The sequence below is a fragment of the Amphibalanus amphitrite genome, unplaced genomic scaffold, assembly GCF_019059575.1.
Source record: "Amphibalanus amphitrite isolate SeventyFive unplaced genomic scaffold, NRLGWU_Aamphi_draft 000949F_arrow, whole genome shotgun sequence".
Classification (NCBI taxonomy): Eukaryota; Metazoa; Arthropoda; class Thecostraca; order Balanomorpha; family Balanidae; genus Amphibalanus; species Amphibalanus amphitrite.
Genome location: NW_024882443.1, coordinates 220,094 through 233,954, shown reverse-complemented (window position 1 = coordinate 233,954; position 13,861 = coordinate 220,094). Strand labels below are relative to the sequence as shown.

The following is a 13,861-nucleotide window of genomic DNA, read 5'->3' as shown; positions in this document are numbered from 1 at the left end:
GTGCAACGCGAAACAACCTTTCTAGTTCTTTCAGACTGTAGAAGTTTTATGCTTAGTTTCGTTCCTATGCGAAGACAGCTACAAATTGTCGTACAGTTTGAATGTCGCGGAGGTCTGGATCCGTCAGCACCTCGCTGACGCTATCTCGCACGTCAGTAGGAAGACCACTGGCTGACTGACAATCTTTTATTGACTTATTAACCCTCGCCCGCACATGCCATTTTCCCATCCTAGAACGCACATGGGGGGGGGGGGGAGGGGGCCACCCCCGCGCCATTTCGTTCCTGCTGGAGATGGAGCTTCGCGGCAAACACCGACAGATTCTTTGGGAAGAGACGAATCCAATGGTACGGGGACCCGCAGTTGCTACTGTACACGAACCCCAACTCTAGCCGTCGGTCCTGTCCAATAACAACCAATAACACTGATATCGACTGCCGGTCCCTGTACAAGAGCAGCTGAGGCTTTCTGTGCGTTCCCTCTGAGAGCTTATCGTTGTTCCCTTTGAGGGTGCTGGGGCAATTTACTCAGGGTCGCTGTACAGTAGCAACTGCGGGTCCCCGTACCCAATTTTACCTAATTAGGTCAATCATTGACCTCCCAAGTCAGGTCAAACTAAAAATGTTGCTGTTTGGGGCCACCGTTGGAATATCACGTGCGGTGCCCATCATATACCGATGGCGCTGCCGTTTGTGGTGCCAAGCCAGCTAGAACACCTCTTTGCCACACTATCCGACTATGTTTTTACTGGCTGTGGTCATTTCAGGTTAAGCTAGGTCAAGGTCAATGATGTTTGTATGTCTGTGTGTGTCTGTGTGTATACCGATGTGAGCACCGATTGGTTTGTGTGTCCCTATTACATGAGATCATGGTCTGAGAAGCTTTTACCAAAAATGCAGTCAAAAGACTTAACGAAAAGTAAATTCAGCAAACCTAAAATACAATGTTTTTAGATGACCTAGCTTGACCTTGGCCCTGACCCCAAGATCGACACATCGTAGAATAACATGTTCCATGATAGGTGGAAGGTAAGACTAGCAAAAACGTACCGAAATCAAGGTGTCAAAAGCTCACTAGAGCGATAGCCAACGCAAGATGTTGAGTATTGGTCATGTGGGTCATGACATGACCTGAAAAACAAGGTCTCCGAAACCAGAAACCACAGAAACTTGAAAATTTCAGTGAACGCTGAGAAGGGATAGAGGAGCAGCTTTACGAAAAATCAGGCTTCTAGCTTTAAAAAATGTTGAGTGCAGAGCAGAAAAACTACCTGGGGGATGATGCAAATCCACTCGTCAACACGCGGCGCACAGCTCCATTGTCAGAACGGTGAAACTAGCAACACTCGCTGAAATACGACATATTCATTAGAAGAGTCAGACATTTCGTTTTTCTCACAGACAATGACAATACATAAACAATGTAACAAGACCAGACGTTTCGACAACAAAGTGCCTTCGTCAGTGGAAAACAAGATATAGGCTTTACATCGATAAAAGATATAGAAGACAACCAGCCTGCACGAAATGCAGTTTTACTTTTTTGAAATATAGGTTACATCTAATCTCGCACTAAAATATAGCCTATATTTCAAAAAAGTAAAACTGCATTTCGTGCAGGCTGGTTGTCTTCTATATTTTTTATCGATGTAAAGCCTATATCTTGTTTTCCACTGACGAAGGCACTTTGTTGTCGAAACGTCTGGTCTTATTACATTGTTTTTGTATTGTCATTGTCTGTGAGAAAAACGACATATTCATCTCACACCGCTATCTCGCCGCAGGTCACGATCCGACAGTTCGCGCGCACTTGACGCGTCGGTCTCCCCACAATTCACAAGTGGTTATCTACCTAACTCCTTATCAACATCACATTCACAACCGTCTCCATTACCGCCAGTTCCTTCGCCTGATTCTCTGTCCACATCTCTGTCACTGTCCCTGTCTCCTCCTATGTTTCCACCACTGTGACTGCCACCCTCACATTCCCCGTGCCCGTCTCCCTCACGGTCCTCTTCCCCGTCCCGTTCGGGCGGCAGGCCGAGCAGTTCACGGTACGGCTCTCTCAGCGCCGGCCACCCGAACCGCTCCAGGTCCGGTCGGAGTCTGCGCCGCTCGGCGCGAGCCGCCCCCGGCCGCCGGCACAGCCGTCTCAGCCGCTTCAGCAGCTGGGCCGGGGTGCGGAACAGCAGCGGCCGCTCGAACCACTCCGGGTAGACGAGCCGGTCCGCGCAGAGTGGCAGACAGCCGCACCACACCGCCTCCAGGCTGCCGGGGAGACCGGGCAGACGGCGGGTCAGGCAGCTGGTACACCAAGGTAGGGGTCAAATTTGGAGTGGCAGCCTCCCCCTTCATTAGTCACCAGTTCGGCCGGAAGGGGTCCACATCAGGCAAAATAAGGTCCACATCAGGCAAAATAAGGTACGAATGAGCATAAAAAAACAAAATAGATGTTTATCTTCAACACCAACCAAACATCACAACATACGAACTCCCCGCCCCGCACGTTCCACCCTCCGCCATTCCACTGTCCATATTACTACAGCCGCACAGAGAATCTTCAAGTCACTTACACGGCGACGCCGAAGAACTCGTGATCGGCCGTGGAGACGACCACGTCAGCCGCTCCCAGCACGCGCCAGTAGTCCTCCCTGGACGGCAGGTAACCCCAGTGCTCGATATGGTCCTGTCAGGATACAGCACATAGTTTAGTAGTCCTGGGGATACCTGGAGGGCAGGTACCCCCAGTGCTCGATATGGTCCTGTCAGGATACAGCACATAGTTTATTAGTCCTGGGGATACCTGGAGGGCAGGTAGCCCCAGCGCTCGATATGGTCCTGTTGGGATACGGCACACAGTTCAGTCAGTGGGGCTCCCTTGAAGGCAGGTAGCCCCAGTGCTCGATATGGTCCTGTCAGGATACAGCACATAGTTCAATCATTAGTTCCTCCCTGGAAGGTAGGTACTCCCAGTGCTCGATATGGTCCTATCGGAACGCGGAACGCATAGTAGCTCGTGTATGTATGTATTGTATGTATTGACATCAAAAATTCATCAATCGTCCCACGTCTAAGAGATGTTTCGACATGACTGGATGGGATTGCAACGTGACATACTTACTAAACCGATACTTAAGCGTTTATGATTGACTCGCTCAGCTACCCATCACTCTTGGCTAAGGCTCGCCCAACCGCTTGCCATGCCGCATCACAAGCAGCAATGTCTCGCCGTTTAAGCCCGGAAAGCCCTATCGCCCCGGTCCTCACCTCCAGCTGGGTCCGTGCTCGCTCGAACACGTCCGGTACCTCCCGACACCGCTCTCCCAGCACCGACAAGCGAAACGGCACCCCCTCATCGTGTAGCCGCGTCAGCGTGTCGAAAAACAGCGACGGGTTCTTGTCATGCTCCCTGAAAACAACACAGACACGAAGTCACATTCGTGGTTGACAACTAAAACTATCACTTCATGTAAAGGACAATGGTGCTTTACCCAGTATCCCTCGCGTCCACCGTGGTCAAACCGTCAGTACTGCTCACCATCTGTGCGGCCACAGAATGTGGAGCGGGCGCTCCGACTCTGAGCTGTGGTTCTGGTCTTCAGCACTCTCCTGGTCCCCGTCCCGGTCCTCGGTGCTCTCCTGGTCCTGGTCCCGGTCCCGGTCTCCGCCGCTCTCCCGGTCCTGGTCTGTCTCGGACCGTTCTTCCCGCAGCGCCAGGACAGTCTCCGGAACACACAGCGGGAAGTACAGCACCCGGCACTTCACCCGTATCTGTCGAAATTGCAAGCACAAACGGTTAGTCTTACTCCAGCGAAAAGCGAACGACACGAATGAGTTGGGAAACAGAACGGTAGTCGAATCTAAGAAACGTTGGAGACGGCATGAATTGCAATGTATTACCTAGATGCGGAACACGAAATGATTAGGGATACATTTCACATTATTTGTTTCGTAGCGATCGAGAAAACCCAAGTTTGCATTGACACCTAAAACAGAGCCCACAACAAAGCATTATGATGTTCATCTCTCAACTAAGAGTACTCTGCTGCCCTGATGTTTTATCACAGAATAATGCCAAATTTAAAATCACGGAGCCCCCGGCGCCGCACCTGTTCAGCCAGTCCCCTGGGACGGTAGTCCGGCTGGGTCTTCATGAAGTGGTCTATGTTGTTGAGGAACGACTCCATGTTGTACCGAGAGTTGAACACCACCTCGTCGGCGACCAGGCTGCAACGCACGACAGGATGTCAGATGATGTACAGAGCTGTCAGGTGAGCTGTAATCGAGCGCTTCCTACCAGATCATGAACGGAATTGTCAGGTGAGCATCACGGCCAAGGCCTGACCAGGCACGACCGGCTTTACGTGTAATTAAGACGTCAGTTGCCGCACCATGCAGATACAAAGCATCAAAGCCCATTTAGGCAAGGTCTAGCAAGTATGGCAAATATGTCTAGCACGACGTAAACCAACTTTTAGCCCCCTCTAAGAACTAGCTATCATACGTCATCACAAGCACTTGCAAAACAAGCCCAACTAAGGCGGCACGTCACTCACCAGACGGTCATCAGGCTACTCGCCAGCGGTGACGAAGCCACTCACCAGCCAGTGATCTGGTTGTAGCCGTACTGGAAGTCGGTGTCGGCTGCCTTCCTCACCGGATACACTAGCTGGTTCTCGTGGAAGTAGAGCACCTTTCGCACGGCGGCCAGGTCCGGTCGGAGGCCGCAGAGCTCGGCCAGAGGAGTCACCGACGAGGTGAACAGTACGCTGCCGGTCCCAGGGAGAGGGGGAGTCAGGTGCTGGCGACATCTGTAGCTGTATGTAAGAGGAGCGAACGTGAAGGGTGAAAGATCACAACGTTGTGATTGATGCATATGACGGGACAAACATTGTCCAACGCTGGAACTCGCCCAGCCCCTTCCCATGACACGTCACATTATGTGCTAACGATCTTGAAGCGAACTAACTATTTCCCAGCTGTTATGTCCCATCTGTTCGTCTCGCTGTACCACGTTCTACCTGTACGTCTCGCGGGGGATATGCTGGGCCAGGTGCAGCGCCGAGGTCCGCGCGCGCCAGTGCCACTTCCGACCCGACATGGTCACCAGCCGACAGTTGGTCTCATCGAGCCGTAGACCTGGCGGCCAACAGGCAACAGGCGACTTACAGAACTTTCTGAGATGTACAGGCGAATAGATCAGACGACATGCTAAAATAACTGGACAGACGGACCGAAAACAGCGCTAAAATTGCGGCGCACACGTGCACATAGAAGCGTGGTTAATGATACCATTAACCCCTTCCGCCCATACCCGCACAACACTAGGTTTGTGTACAAACACCACAACCCATCCGATGTGTGGTGACTTCCCTATCGTGTGGTGAAGAACTGCGCTATCAGCTTCCCCTCCCCCGTCCCAACACACAAAATCACCACACTCTCTCCCACGTCCCTCACCGTCCGCCAGTGATGAGATTTGCCGTCAGCAGCTTCCCCTTCCCTCGACCCCCCCCCCCCCCAAGCACACAGATAAGTCTCGTTCCTCACCGTCCATCAGTGTGGTGATCAGCTGCCGGTGAGAGCCCGCGAAGAACGCCTCCACTAGCAGCAGCATGGCTCCCCGGGTAGTGCTCAGCAGTTCAGGTGTCGTCTGTCGGTCCCAACTCCTAGGCTGTTTTCGGTGTCCCTCGGCTACGCTCTCCTCAGTCCTCGGTGGTTCCGCGGAGTCTTCAGCAGTCCCAAGCGCCGCCTGCCGCAGTCGCGGCCGCAGTACCGGCAAAGAACACACGTGTCAGTCAAGAACCGGTCAGACTTCATGTCGAGGCGGTTACGACCGGGTTATGCCGGAATTAGGAGCAGCGCGAGTCCTCGGAAGAGCAATGTCGCTTCCAGCGGGGATGGGCCCGGCAGCAGTCGCAGCCACAGTTCTCACAGACACGACGTCACCCCGTCACCGTCGCGAATTCTCTGGCGAATCACGGCGCGGAAGGGAGAAAGAAGTGGCGAATACGGCGCGGAAGGGAGAAAGAACTAGGCGAAATACTTTTCCCGACTCGGCTACCCCAGTATCCCATACTTCGATCTGCGGCTCCGGGACACCAGGGACAAGTCCCGCCGCGTCTCTGGGAGGCGCTCCGAGGGGACCGGTCGCCTGTTACAACTGTCCTGGACCCCATTACGTGCGAGATGGTGCCGGGTCATCAGCCACTTCAGCAGCAGCCTTTAAACTGATAAGGCCAGTCGGGAAAGCGCCCGACCGATTGGCTGATGGAGTAGACAGGGCGGGGGAGGATGACGTTCTCTTGTTTGTTGATTGGGGCTTTAGGGCGCGCCGACTGCTAAGGTCATTTTGCGCCCATAACGTCGTACTAATAAAACAAGTGTGCCACAAGAAAGAACCTTCTAGATACTAAGACTAGAAAGTAAGACTCGATATAAAATAGCAAGGTAAGATAAAACAGCGCAAAGGTGTCGTCCTAGACAACTGACTAGATGAAAGGACTAGAGAGGGCTAGTTGGATTGGGGTCAGGTCGAGTATATCACTTGGAAGTTGATCGAACGGATAAAAGAAAAGATGTTGCCGGATAAAACCCAGGGTGACTCGTCACCCAGTAAGCGGCGGATAGTGGTACCCGGAGCGATGCGCCCGAGGTAGCGTGTCCGGTTCGGTTCAGCGAGAGGACAAGATAAAAGCACGTGAGAGACAGTGAGAGGCACGGTACACCTGCGACAGGTGGGCTGCTCTTCTCCGCGGAGGAGATGACCATGCGTGGCATACGTATGGCCGGTGCGCAGCCTACATAAGACGACTTCGTTATGTCTGATGACGTTCTCTCGGTAAATAGTCTCATTGAGAGAAGTCGGAGCTGCCAAAGTTGAAAGTGAGGGTGGGAGATCAGAGCTTCTCAGCTTTGCTGGACTCTGGGTCCTCAGTGACGCTGTTATCCGCGGCGGCGTGGCAGAGGCTGCCCGTGCGACCTAGCCAGAGCGCAGGAGACGGCATTTCACTCCGCTAAGTTACCGGCGGAGAGCTGACCAATATCGGCGAGGCGGTGCTGACGGTTGAGAAAGGGGCTGTCAAACTCGACCAGAAAATGTGCGTCATACAGGGCTTGCCCTATGACGTGCTACTCGGAATTGATTTCATAAAAGCGTCACGAATGGTGTTGAATGCGACGAAGGGGTGTGAACAGATAAGGAGCAGCCGCGTCCCATTCGCTTCCTCTTGCGAGCTGTACAACGCCCACGAGAGGTGTGCCTTCCTGCGGATGTGACGGTGCCCTCGAGGCACGTGTGCGTGTGTGTGATTGCTGTAAAGCCGGACACGGCCGGCCGTAGTAGAAGAAGTAGATGAAGTATAAATGCTGCTGCATTTAGAGGAAGAGCATGCCCAAGCAGTAGGAACATTGCTGGATACTGAAGATGATGAACTGCCAGCAGAAGTACTTCGCCACATCAAGGAAATGAGGTTAGCATATGAACTTTATGGCCATTTCAATTTCTTTCATATCATTGAATAACTAATATGTCAAAAGCCGGCCGGAAATCGTCCGAGAAATTGGTCCAGACGCGCTTCCGCGCACATGTTTCAATCGGGGTGTGAGCGGCTGGGAGGCGCGCCTGGGCGTCATTTTCGGACCAGCGCTCCGCCCGTCAACACTGAAGATGTGCAACTACTGCAGAACTCTCAGACTCGTGGTGGTGACCCTCCTGAGCCTGGGGGGCCCCTGGGACTGTCTCTGTCAGTCCTATTCAAGTTATCTGATCTGGAGCCACAGGTAAGCAGCAAGCCTCCTTGGTCATGGGCTACCTACCGATTAGTTTGTTCTCACACGCGTATGAATATGTATAACGTCCCCGCTCGAGCACGAGCACATTTTATCAACATCTGTGACATCTCAGTAAATGATTGTTGAAATTTGTTGGAAACTGACAGGCATTGAGTAGCTTGAGCTATATGCTCATTGTTTAGACTACAAGCATCTACTGACTTAATTAAAATCATCTTATGGCATCTAGCCAGCACGGCTTCTGACCCCGGCACTCTACCGAGACCGCCCGTTACTGACCGCATCCAAACTGCCACGGATAGCGGAGAAATATTGTTCCCGTGCCTCATCGATCTTAGAACGATGCTTCGACGTTATCGATCACAAACTCCTACTTGACAAACTCACATTGCACGGCGTCGAGACTCCGTGGTTTAAGGTATATATTCAAGGTCACACACAAAGTGTTTCTATGACTGATGGACTCCGACGTTGGGTACTTTCACGGCATCGCTCACTTTGTGTTCAATCTCAAGATGGCGCGCTGCAAAAGGGGTCAACAATGTGGTTCCGGGAGCATGAAATAATGCGAGTGGAGGCGGACAACACGCCGACGGCGAGCGCGGCCAAGAACATGGCCGAGCCAAAAACCAGTTAACGTGGAGGTGGAGAAGGAAGTGCAAGTCTTCCTACGTGACGCCCCCAAAGAGTCGGGGAACAAAACACAAGTGATGGCTGGAACATGCGCAGGCACGCACTCGCACGCAAACCGTCTAGGTATCTGGGCTTTGACAAAGTGTTTTTTCAGACGAAACTCTGAGGTTTTTGTACTAACCACACCTCATCAGACATCAGGTCCTTATTACTGGCCGCTTCGTCATGACAAGACAAGAGGTTTCTATGATATGTTTACACACGCTCTCCTCACAAGCTGATAGTATGGCCACTGGCCAAACAGAAGGTAGCTGACCAGTGCCTCAAGCGCTCTAGCAATGGAGCGACATCTGGAGGGTACAGCCGTACCAGCCAGTGTTCTTCGTCTGTTTGACAATGTTGGAGATATCCTCAATGCCGAAAACCCCTGCGACCACAAACGACTGCGTCGTGGCAACAATGTCTCTACAGAGCAAGAGGCCATTCTGGACGAAGCAATGCGCAAGCTGGTCACAATGCGCATCGGCAAGGCGAAGCACACATGTGCGCCTTCCAGAGGGATGGTTGGTGACTATCCAGTCAGTTCGAGGCCTGCTAGCCGACATGAAGGAGAACTTTGGAGCGCAAACATATCTTCTGACTCGTAGGCTGACCCAGGACCAGCTGGAATGCATGTTCGGGGCCGTGCGAGGTAGGGGTGGCTCAAGTGGAACCCGACAGCCTTGGGGGCGAAGGGACGACTTCGTCTGATCATGCTGCAGTGTGTGAGGCAGGCGGGACAGAACCCGAAGAGGCAGTTCCGAGTGACGACGCCCCGGAAGCCGACGGTGACGTAGGTGGAGGCGAGGTGGAATCGCTTCAACATGATGTCTCCAGAGCAGATCTGGAGAGCCTCAAAGACGGCATGTGACGGTTCAAATGAAGCTGGCAAAGGCAAGCACATGGCTTCTAGCACATACTAAAGCAAAGCCATCAAGAAATGACTTTATCGATAACAAATTTCATCATAACCAGCATGTACCTAATGTCATAACGATACGTCCTTCTCCTTCCATCTCTGTGTCATGGCAGAAGGTCGTACCCACCACAGCCGTGGTTGATGAAGCCATACGCGCTGAGTCTGGCGTCGGCACGCGGCAGAGGTCTGACGGTCGATCAACAGCAGCTGGAGGCCGAGCGGGAGTCGTTCAATGTATATCATAGCGCAGGTCGTATGGCTATCGAATGCGCATTCGGGCGATTGAAGGGCAGGTGGCGCAAATTGCAGAAGAGGATAGAGGTAGATGTCGACAAGGTCCCTCTGATTGTCACAACGTGCTGCATACTGCACAATATTTGTGAGACTCAGTGCGAGGTGTTCCACGATGCTTGGCTCCCCAGTGCCGATGTAGCGCGCCAGTACCAACAGCCAGATGGACGCGCGCACCCAGCGTTAAATGAGCGGACTGCGCGTGACGCCAGAGACGCCGTGCGGGTGCACTTAGCTAGACACTTCCCACTCACAGTCCAGTCTGCGCCGCTTCTGAGGTGTGGTGTGCACTGCGCAGCGATCATTCAGAGAGTTTCCCGCCGGCTATGAGTGCAGTTGTAAGCAGGAAAGTGTTAACGTGCTGTAGCACGCTACATCTTGAACATTTAACGTAGTATCTTTTCGGCACGGCTCGGTCCGGCAGTCCCTCTCCCTCGCAGTCCGGCCACACGCCTAGCTCGCTTTCCCACACCCAATTCCCCCCCCCCCCCCCCCCCCCAGTTCCCCTAATCTATCACTGTCCGCACAGAATGGGCAGCCGTTAAACTCCCATTAAGACGCGCGCTTTTGGAGACAGCTACCGCAGGATGAACGATTCGAACCCCAACAAGTAACAGCTGGATCAGTAACATTGTCAACAGCTCATGGACCCACGCCGAGGACAGATAACGGCTGGGAGCGCTGGATCAGTAAGATATGTCAACAGATCATGGAGCAGTGTCAAGGATGGATGCCGGCTGGAGCACACAGCCTCCTTTGTCGGGTACATCAGCCCAGGGTGAGTGACCCTGGCAAAACAACCGGGTGACCGACCTCACAATGGCCTCATGAGGTAGTTCCAGAGATCTCCGCAGAGGAAGAAGGCGCTGACTTACGGCCACACCCGGGCCAGTGGGCGGAGCAAGAGTGACGTCACAAGGGGCGTTGCCGGCAGACGAAACGGAAGGAAACAAAAGTTTGAATAAAATGAAATTGAAGAATCAAAATTAAAACTCGAAAATCACAAACCTTTCGGGGATTGTTTTATGCCAGCGATTACTAAAATGATAAAGCACTCAACACGAAGACGATTCGACGGCCAAAAATTGCAGGCACAGAGGAGCAAGGTGACTAAACAGGACAGAGGGCGCCATCTTACGGCCCCACCCACCAGAAGAAGGCAGAGGAAGATGACGTCGCAAGGGCGTGGCAGTCACCCCTCCCCCCCCAACTATAAAAGGGTGCGCCACCCAACCAGAGGCAGAATCACAGTCGAGCAGCCGAGAGTCACAGTCCACAGCTGGAGCCGGAGACGCCATCTGGGAGCCGCCGTCAGTCCGGGTCACCCGCGAGAAGCCTCTTCAGTTCGAGTGACCAGAGCCGGAGGACAACCGCCGACGCTTGAGACCACACTGAGAAGCGGAAGCGCAGAGAACTCCAGAATGTGAGTGTTGTTGAAAAGTCTGCTCAATCCCAATCCTTGCCCCCCCCCCCCTCTGCCCAGCGTGCCGTGCCCGTGACGACTGCCAAACATTTTCGGTTACCATAAAATGCACTCTCAATTGGAATTGGAAAACTTAAATTACTTTGAACTTATTGGTCCAGACACCCTAGTAGCATGTTAGGATCTGAATTTCGAGGTCATGTCAGAGTCGCCAGCAAACCGTTATTGTCAGTGGGAGTTCACGATTAGGCCAAGAGCGTGATCCGAAAATTTACATAAGTAGCTCAGTGTCACGAACGCTGAAATTGATGACAGGATGCGTGACAACGTTGAAATGTCTTTGTCTTCGGTCAAGATGGTTCGTTCGATTTATTATGGGCGATGGCCAGGTGCGTTTTGAGGTTGGAACGTTTGTGAAATAAAGGGTTTAGATTCGTGCTGTACTCACTAAAAGTTGCATTGCGAAATCATTGGTAATATTGCTGTAATCTAAAATGGAAGCTAAAATGGAAGTCGAAATCAATTATAGAACAGGTAAATACGTTTGAAAGGAATGTAATGTTTTAAGGTGGCGACTGATTCATGCGATCGATCTATGAATATGGCTATGAATTATGATTTGCGACAGATACGAATGCTTGAGCGTACGGCGGAATTTTTCCTGTTACTTAGGTGCATAGTTGCGAGCAGTGGTTTGAGGTTGACGGTTTGACACTTTGCGACTTTAGATGGTCACTTTGCGTCATTGAAATTGCGAAATGTCGAGTAACAGGTAGATGTAGAAATGTTTGTGGTTAGAACTAATATGCGACTAATATAGGTACCGATCGTTGTGCTTTGTAGAATAAATACTAGAAAGGACCAGCTTTGTTGGGAAACGATCAAATGGGACAGGAGTAAAAAAAAAAAAAAAAAAAAACTTACGTGGAATGGAGCTGATGAGATGTCGAACAGGGAGATATCGAAGCGATATTTTACCAGATTCACACTCACTGACACAGCCGTTGAATCTCCCGGCCCGAAGAGACCGCACACACCAGTACTGCACCGCGAGTGATGACGCGCCCATCGCGGCGCGGCCTTGACAACTGTCGACTGTCGACGCGGCGCCGGCCGGCGGCCGTCGTAATCGTCGTTCCCGACACGGGCGTTGAGCCGCCAGAGGGCGCGAGAAGCAGCCACAACAGGGGCAGTGGGTTAGCCGTAATTGGGGCGCGGGCGGTAGGTGAAGGTCACGTATAGGAGTCTGGTTAGTTGCGGAAAGTTGCAACGGGATAAGAACGTAGACAGTTAAATATGATATGCTATATGATATCTAGGACTGCACTTCGTTTGATGCGCATTGTTTACTGCTAATAGGATGATTTAAATTAGATTCCCTATGAAAGGCTAGGGACCCTATGACAATATTCTGGCACTCTATAAAGATAATTTGTTTAGGTAACTAGTAGTCCATCAGAAGCTATCGAACGAGTTTCAAGGAGGCATTTCCGTTTGAGCATTCAGTAATTCACTATGGTACGGTGGATCACAACCAGACGGCAGATCGATGCGTGTTAATTGGTTCTAGATCATATGTCTGATTAAATCAAGAGCGGTTCAAGGTCTGCTAGGATTGTATACGAGAACTGATGATAAGGTTCACGCGTGTAGCAGCAATTAGGACTTGAGATTACGATTAGATTTGGTTAAATTATGCGTTTCTGCTATTCGCGTTCTTGCGAGTTAGCGCCAATAATTACTCCAACAATATTGGCACAGGGCATTGTGAGGCACAGACGGCTTGTTTGCCCGCCTCCTATGGCGTAACGTTTACCAGCATGACTGTATGAGACACAGATGCACTTCTCGAAACCCACGTCCAGACCGGAATAATAAGAGGGACACACCGTCACGTACGCAGGGCATATGCACGTTTTCCGCCAGTGGTACCGGCCACTGTTAATTTTCCCGCTTAGGTAACACTGGGTGAGAAGGCAGTGAGAGGTTTCTACGGCAGGGGGGAAGGGGAAGATTGGCACAGTATGCAGTGGAGAGTAAGTTATGCCAAAGGCAAGAAGCCGAAGGTCAGGGGTGAGTCACCCAAAGGGCGGATAAGGCGAGCCGTAGTGTCCCGGATAAGTCCTCATACTTATTTCGTAAAGGTACTCTAATCGGTACTGGACAGCCTCAGGGGAGGGAAGAATGTACTCCAGGACACGTAAGGCCTTGAATAGTAAATCCCATGGTTAAGGATAGTTCCAGGATATGAACTAGGGTCCCTGGGTCGTGAACGGGAATGTTACACGCGGACCGGAAGAGGGCATAGGTAATCTCTCCCGGTAGAGAGATAAGTCGGATATAAATCGTGTATGTGTGTACCATAAGTCTATCGGTCGTGTAGTGAATCCCATAAATTAGTAGGGTGGATATTTATGCAATTATTCTGGACGGCCCTGCGGTAAGTATCTTTGTCGCCGGTTAGCGGAGCATGCATATGGATTTCGGAAAGAGACATTTATCTCGCCGGGGAGATCGCTATTAGTCAGGCACCTAACGCCATCGGAGGGAATTCGAGGGGCGCTAAATAAATTTGGGGTGAATATATGACGAACGAACGTAGAGAGAGGATGAGAGTGAGAATGGTAAAGGATGAATCTTAGGATAAGGCCGATGGGAGTTTAGCGAAGCTCAGTTAGGACAGTCAAACTAATTAATCTCGAGGGCAACTTAAAACTAGCAACGCTAATACGAATTAAGTGGGCAATTTTCTTAATGGGAAGG

General features: G+C 51.7%; 1 protein-coding gene across 4 annotated transcripts in view; it reads right to left on the bottom strand.

Moving 5' to 3' along the window:
* Positions 1–848: 848 nt before the first annotated feature.
* The window catches only part of LOC122368458 (glycosyltransferase-like domain-containing protein 1), a 68,730-nt gene continuing 55,717 nt past the window's right edge, over positions 849–13,861 (bottom strand). For 2 of the 4 annotated variants that reach the window (XM_043342396.1, XM_043342398.1), the window contains exons 3-10: positions 5,550–5,751; positions 5,021–5,138; positions 4,601–4,768; positions 4,109–4,226; positions 3,538–3,770; positions 3,267–3,408; positions 2,573–2,685; positions 1,662–2,267 (exon numbers count right to left, since the gene is read on the bottom strand). In XM_043342396.1, the coding sequence (XP_043198331.1) occupies positions 1,844–2,267; positions 2,573–2,685; positions 3,267–3,408; positions 3,538–3,770; positions 4,109–4,226; positions 4,601–4,768; positions 5,021–5,138; positions 5,550–5,616 (1,383 nt within the window). In that variant the 5' untranslated portion in view covers positions 5,617–5,751 and the 3' untranslated portion in view covers positions 1,662–1,843. Of the gene's footprint in view, positions 1,349–1,661; positions 2,268–2,572; positions 2,686–3,266; positions 3,409–3,537; positions 3,771–4,108; positions 4,227–4,600; positions 4,769–5,020; positions 5,139–5,549; positions 6,600–13,861 lie in introns of those variants that run through there. The other 2 variants (XR_006254243.1, XM_043342397.1) reach the window with 2 other exon arrangements.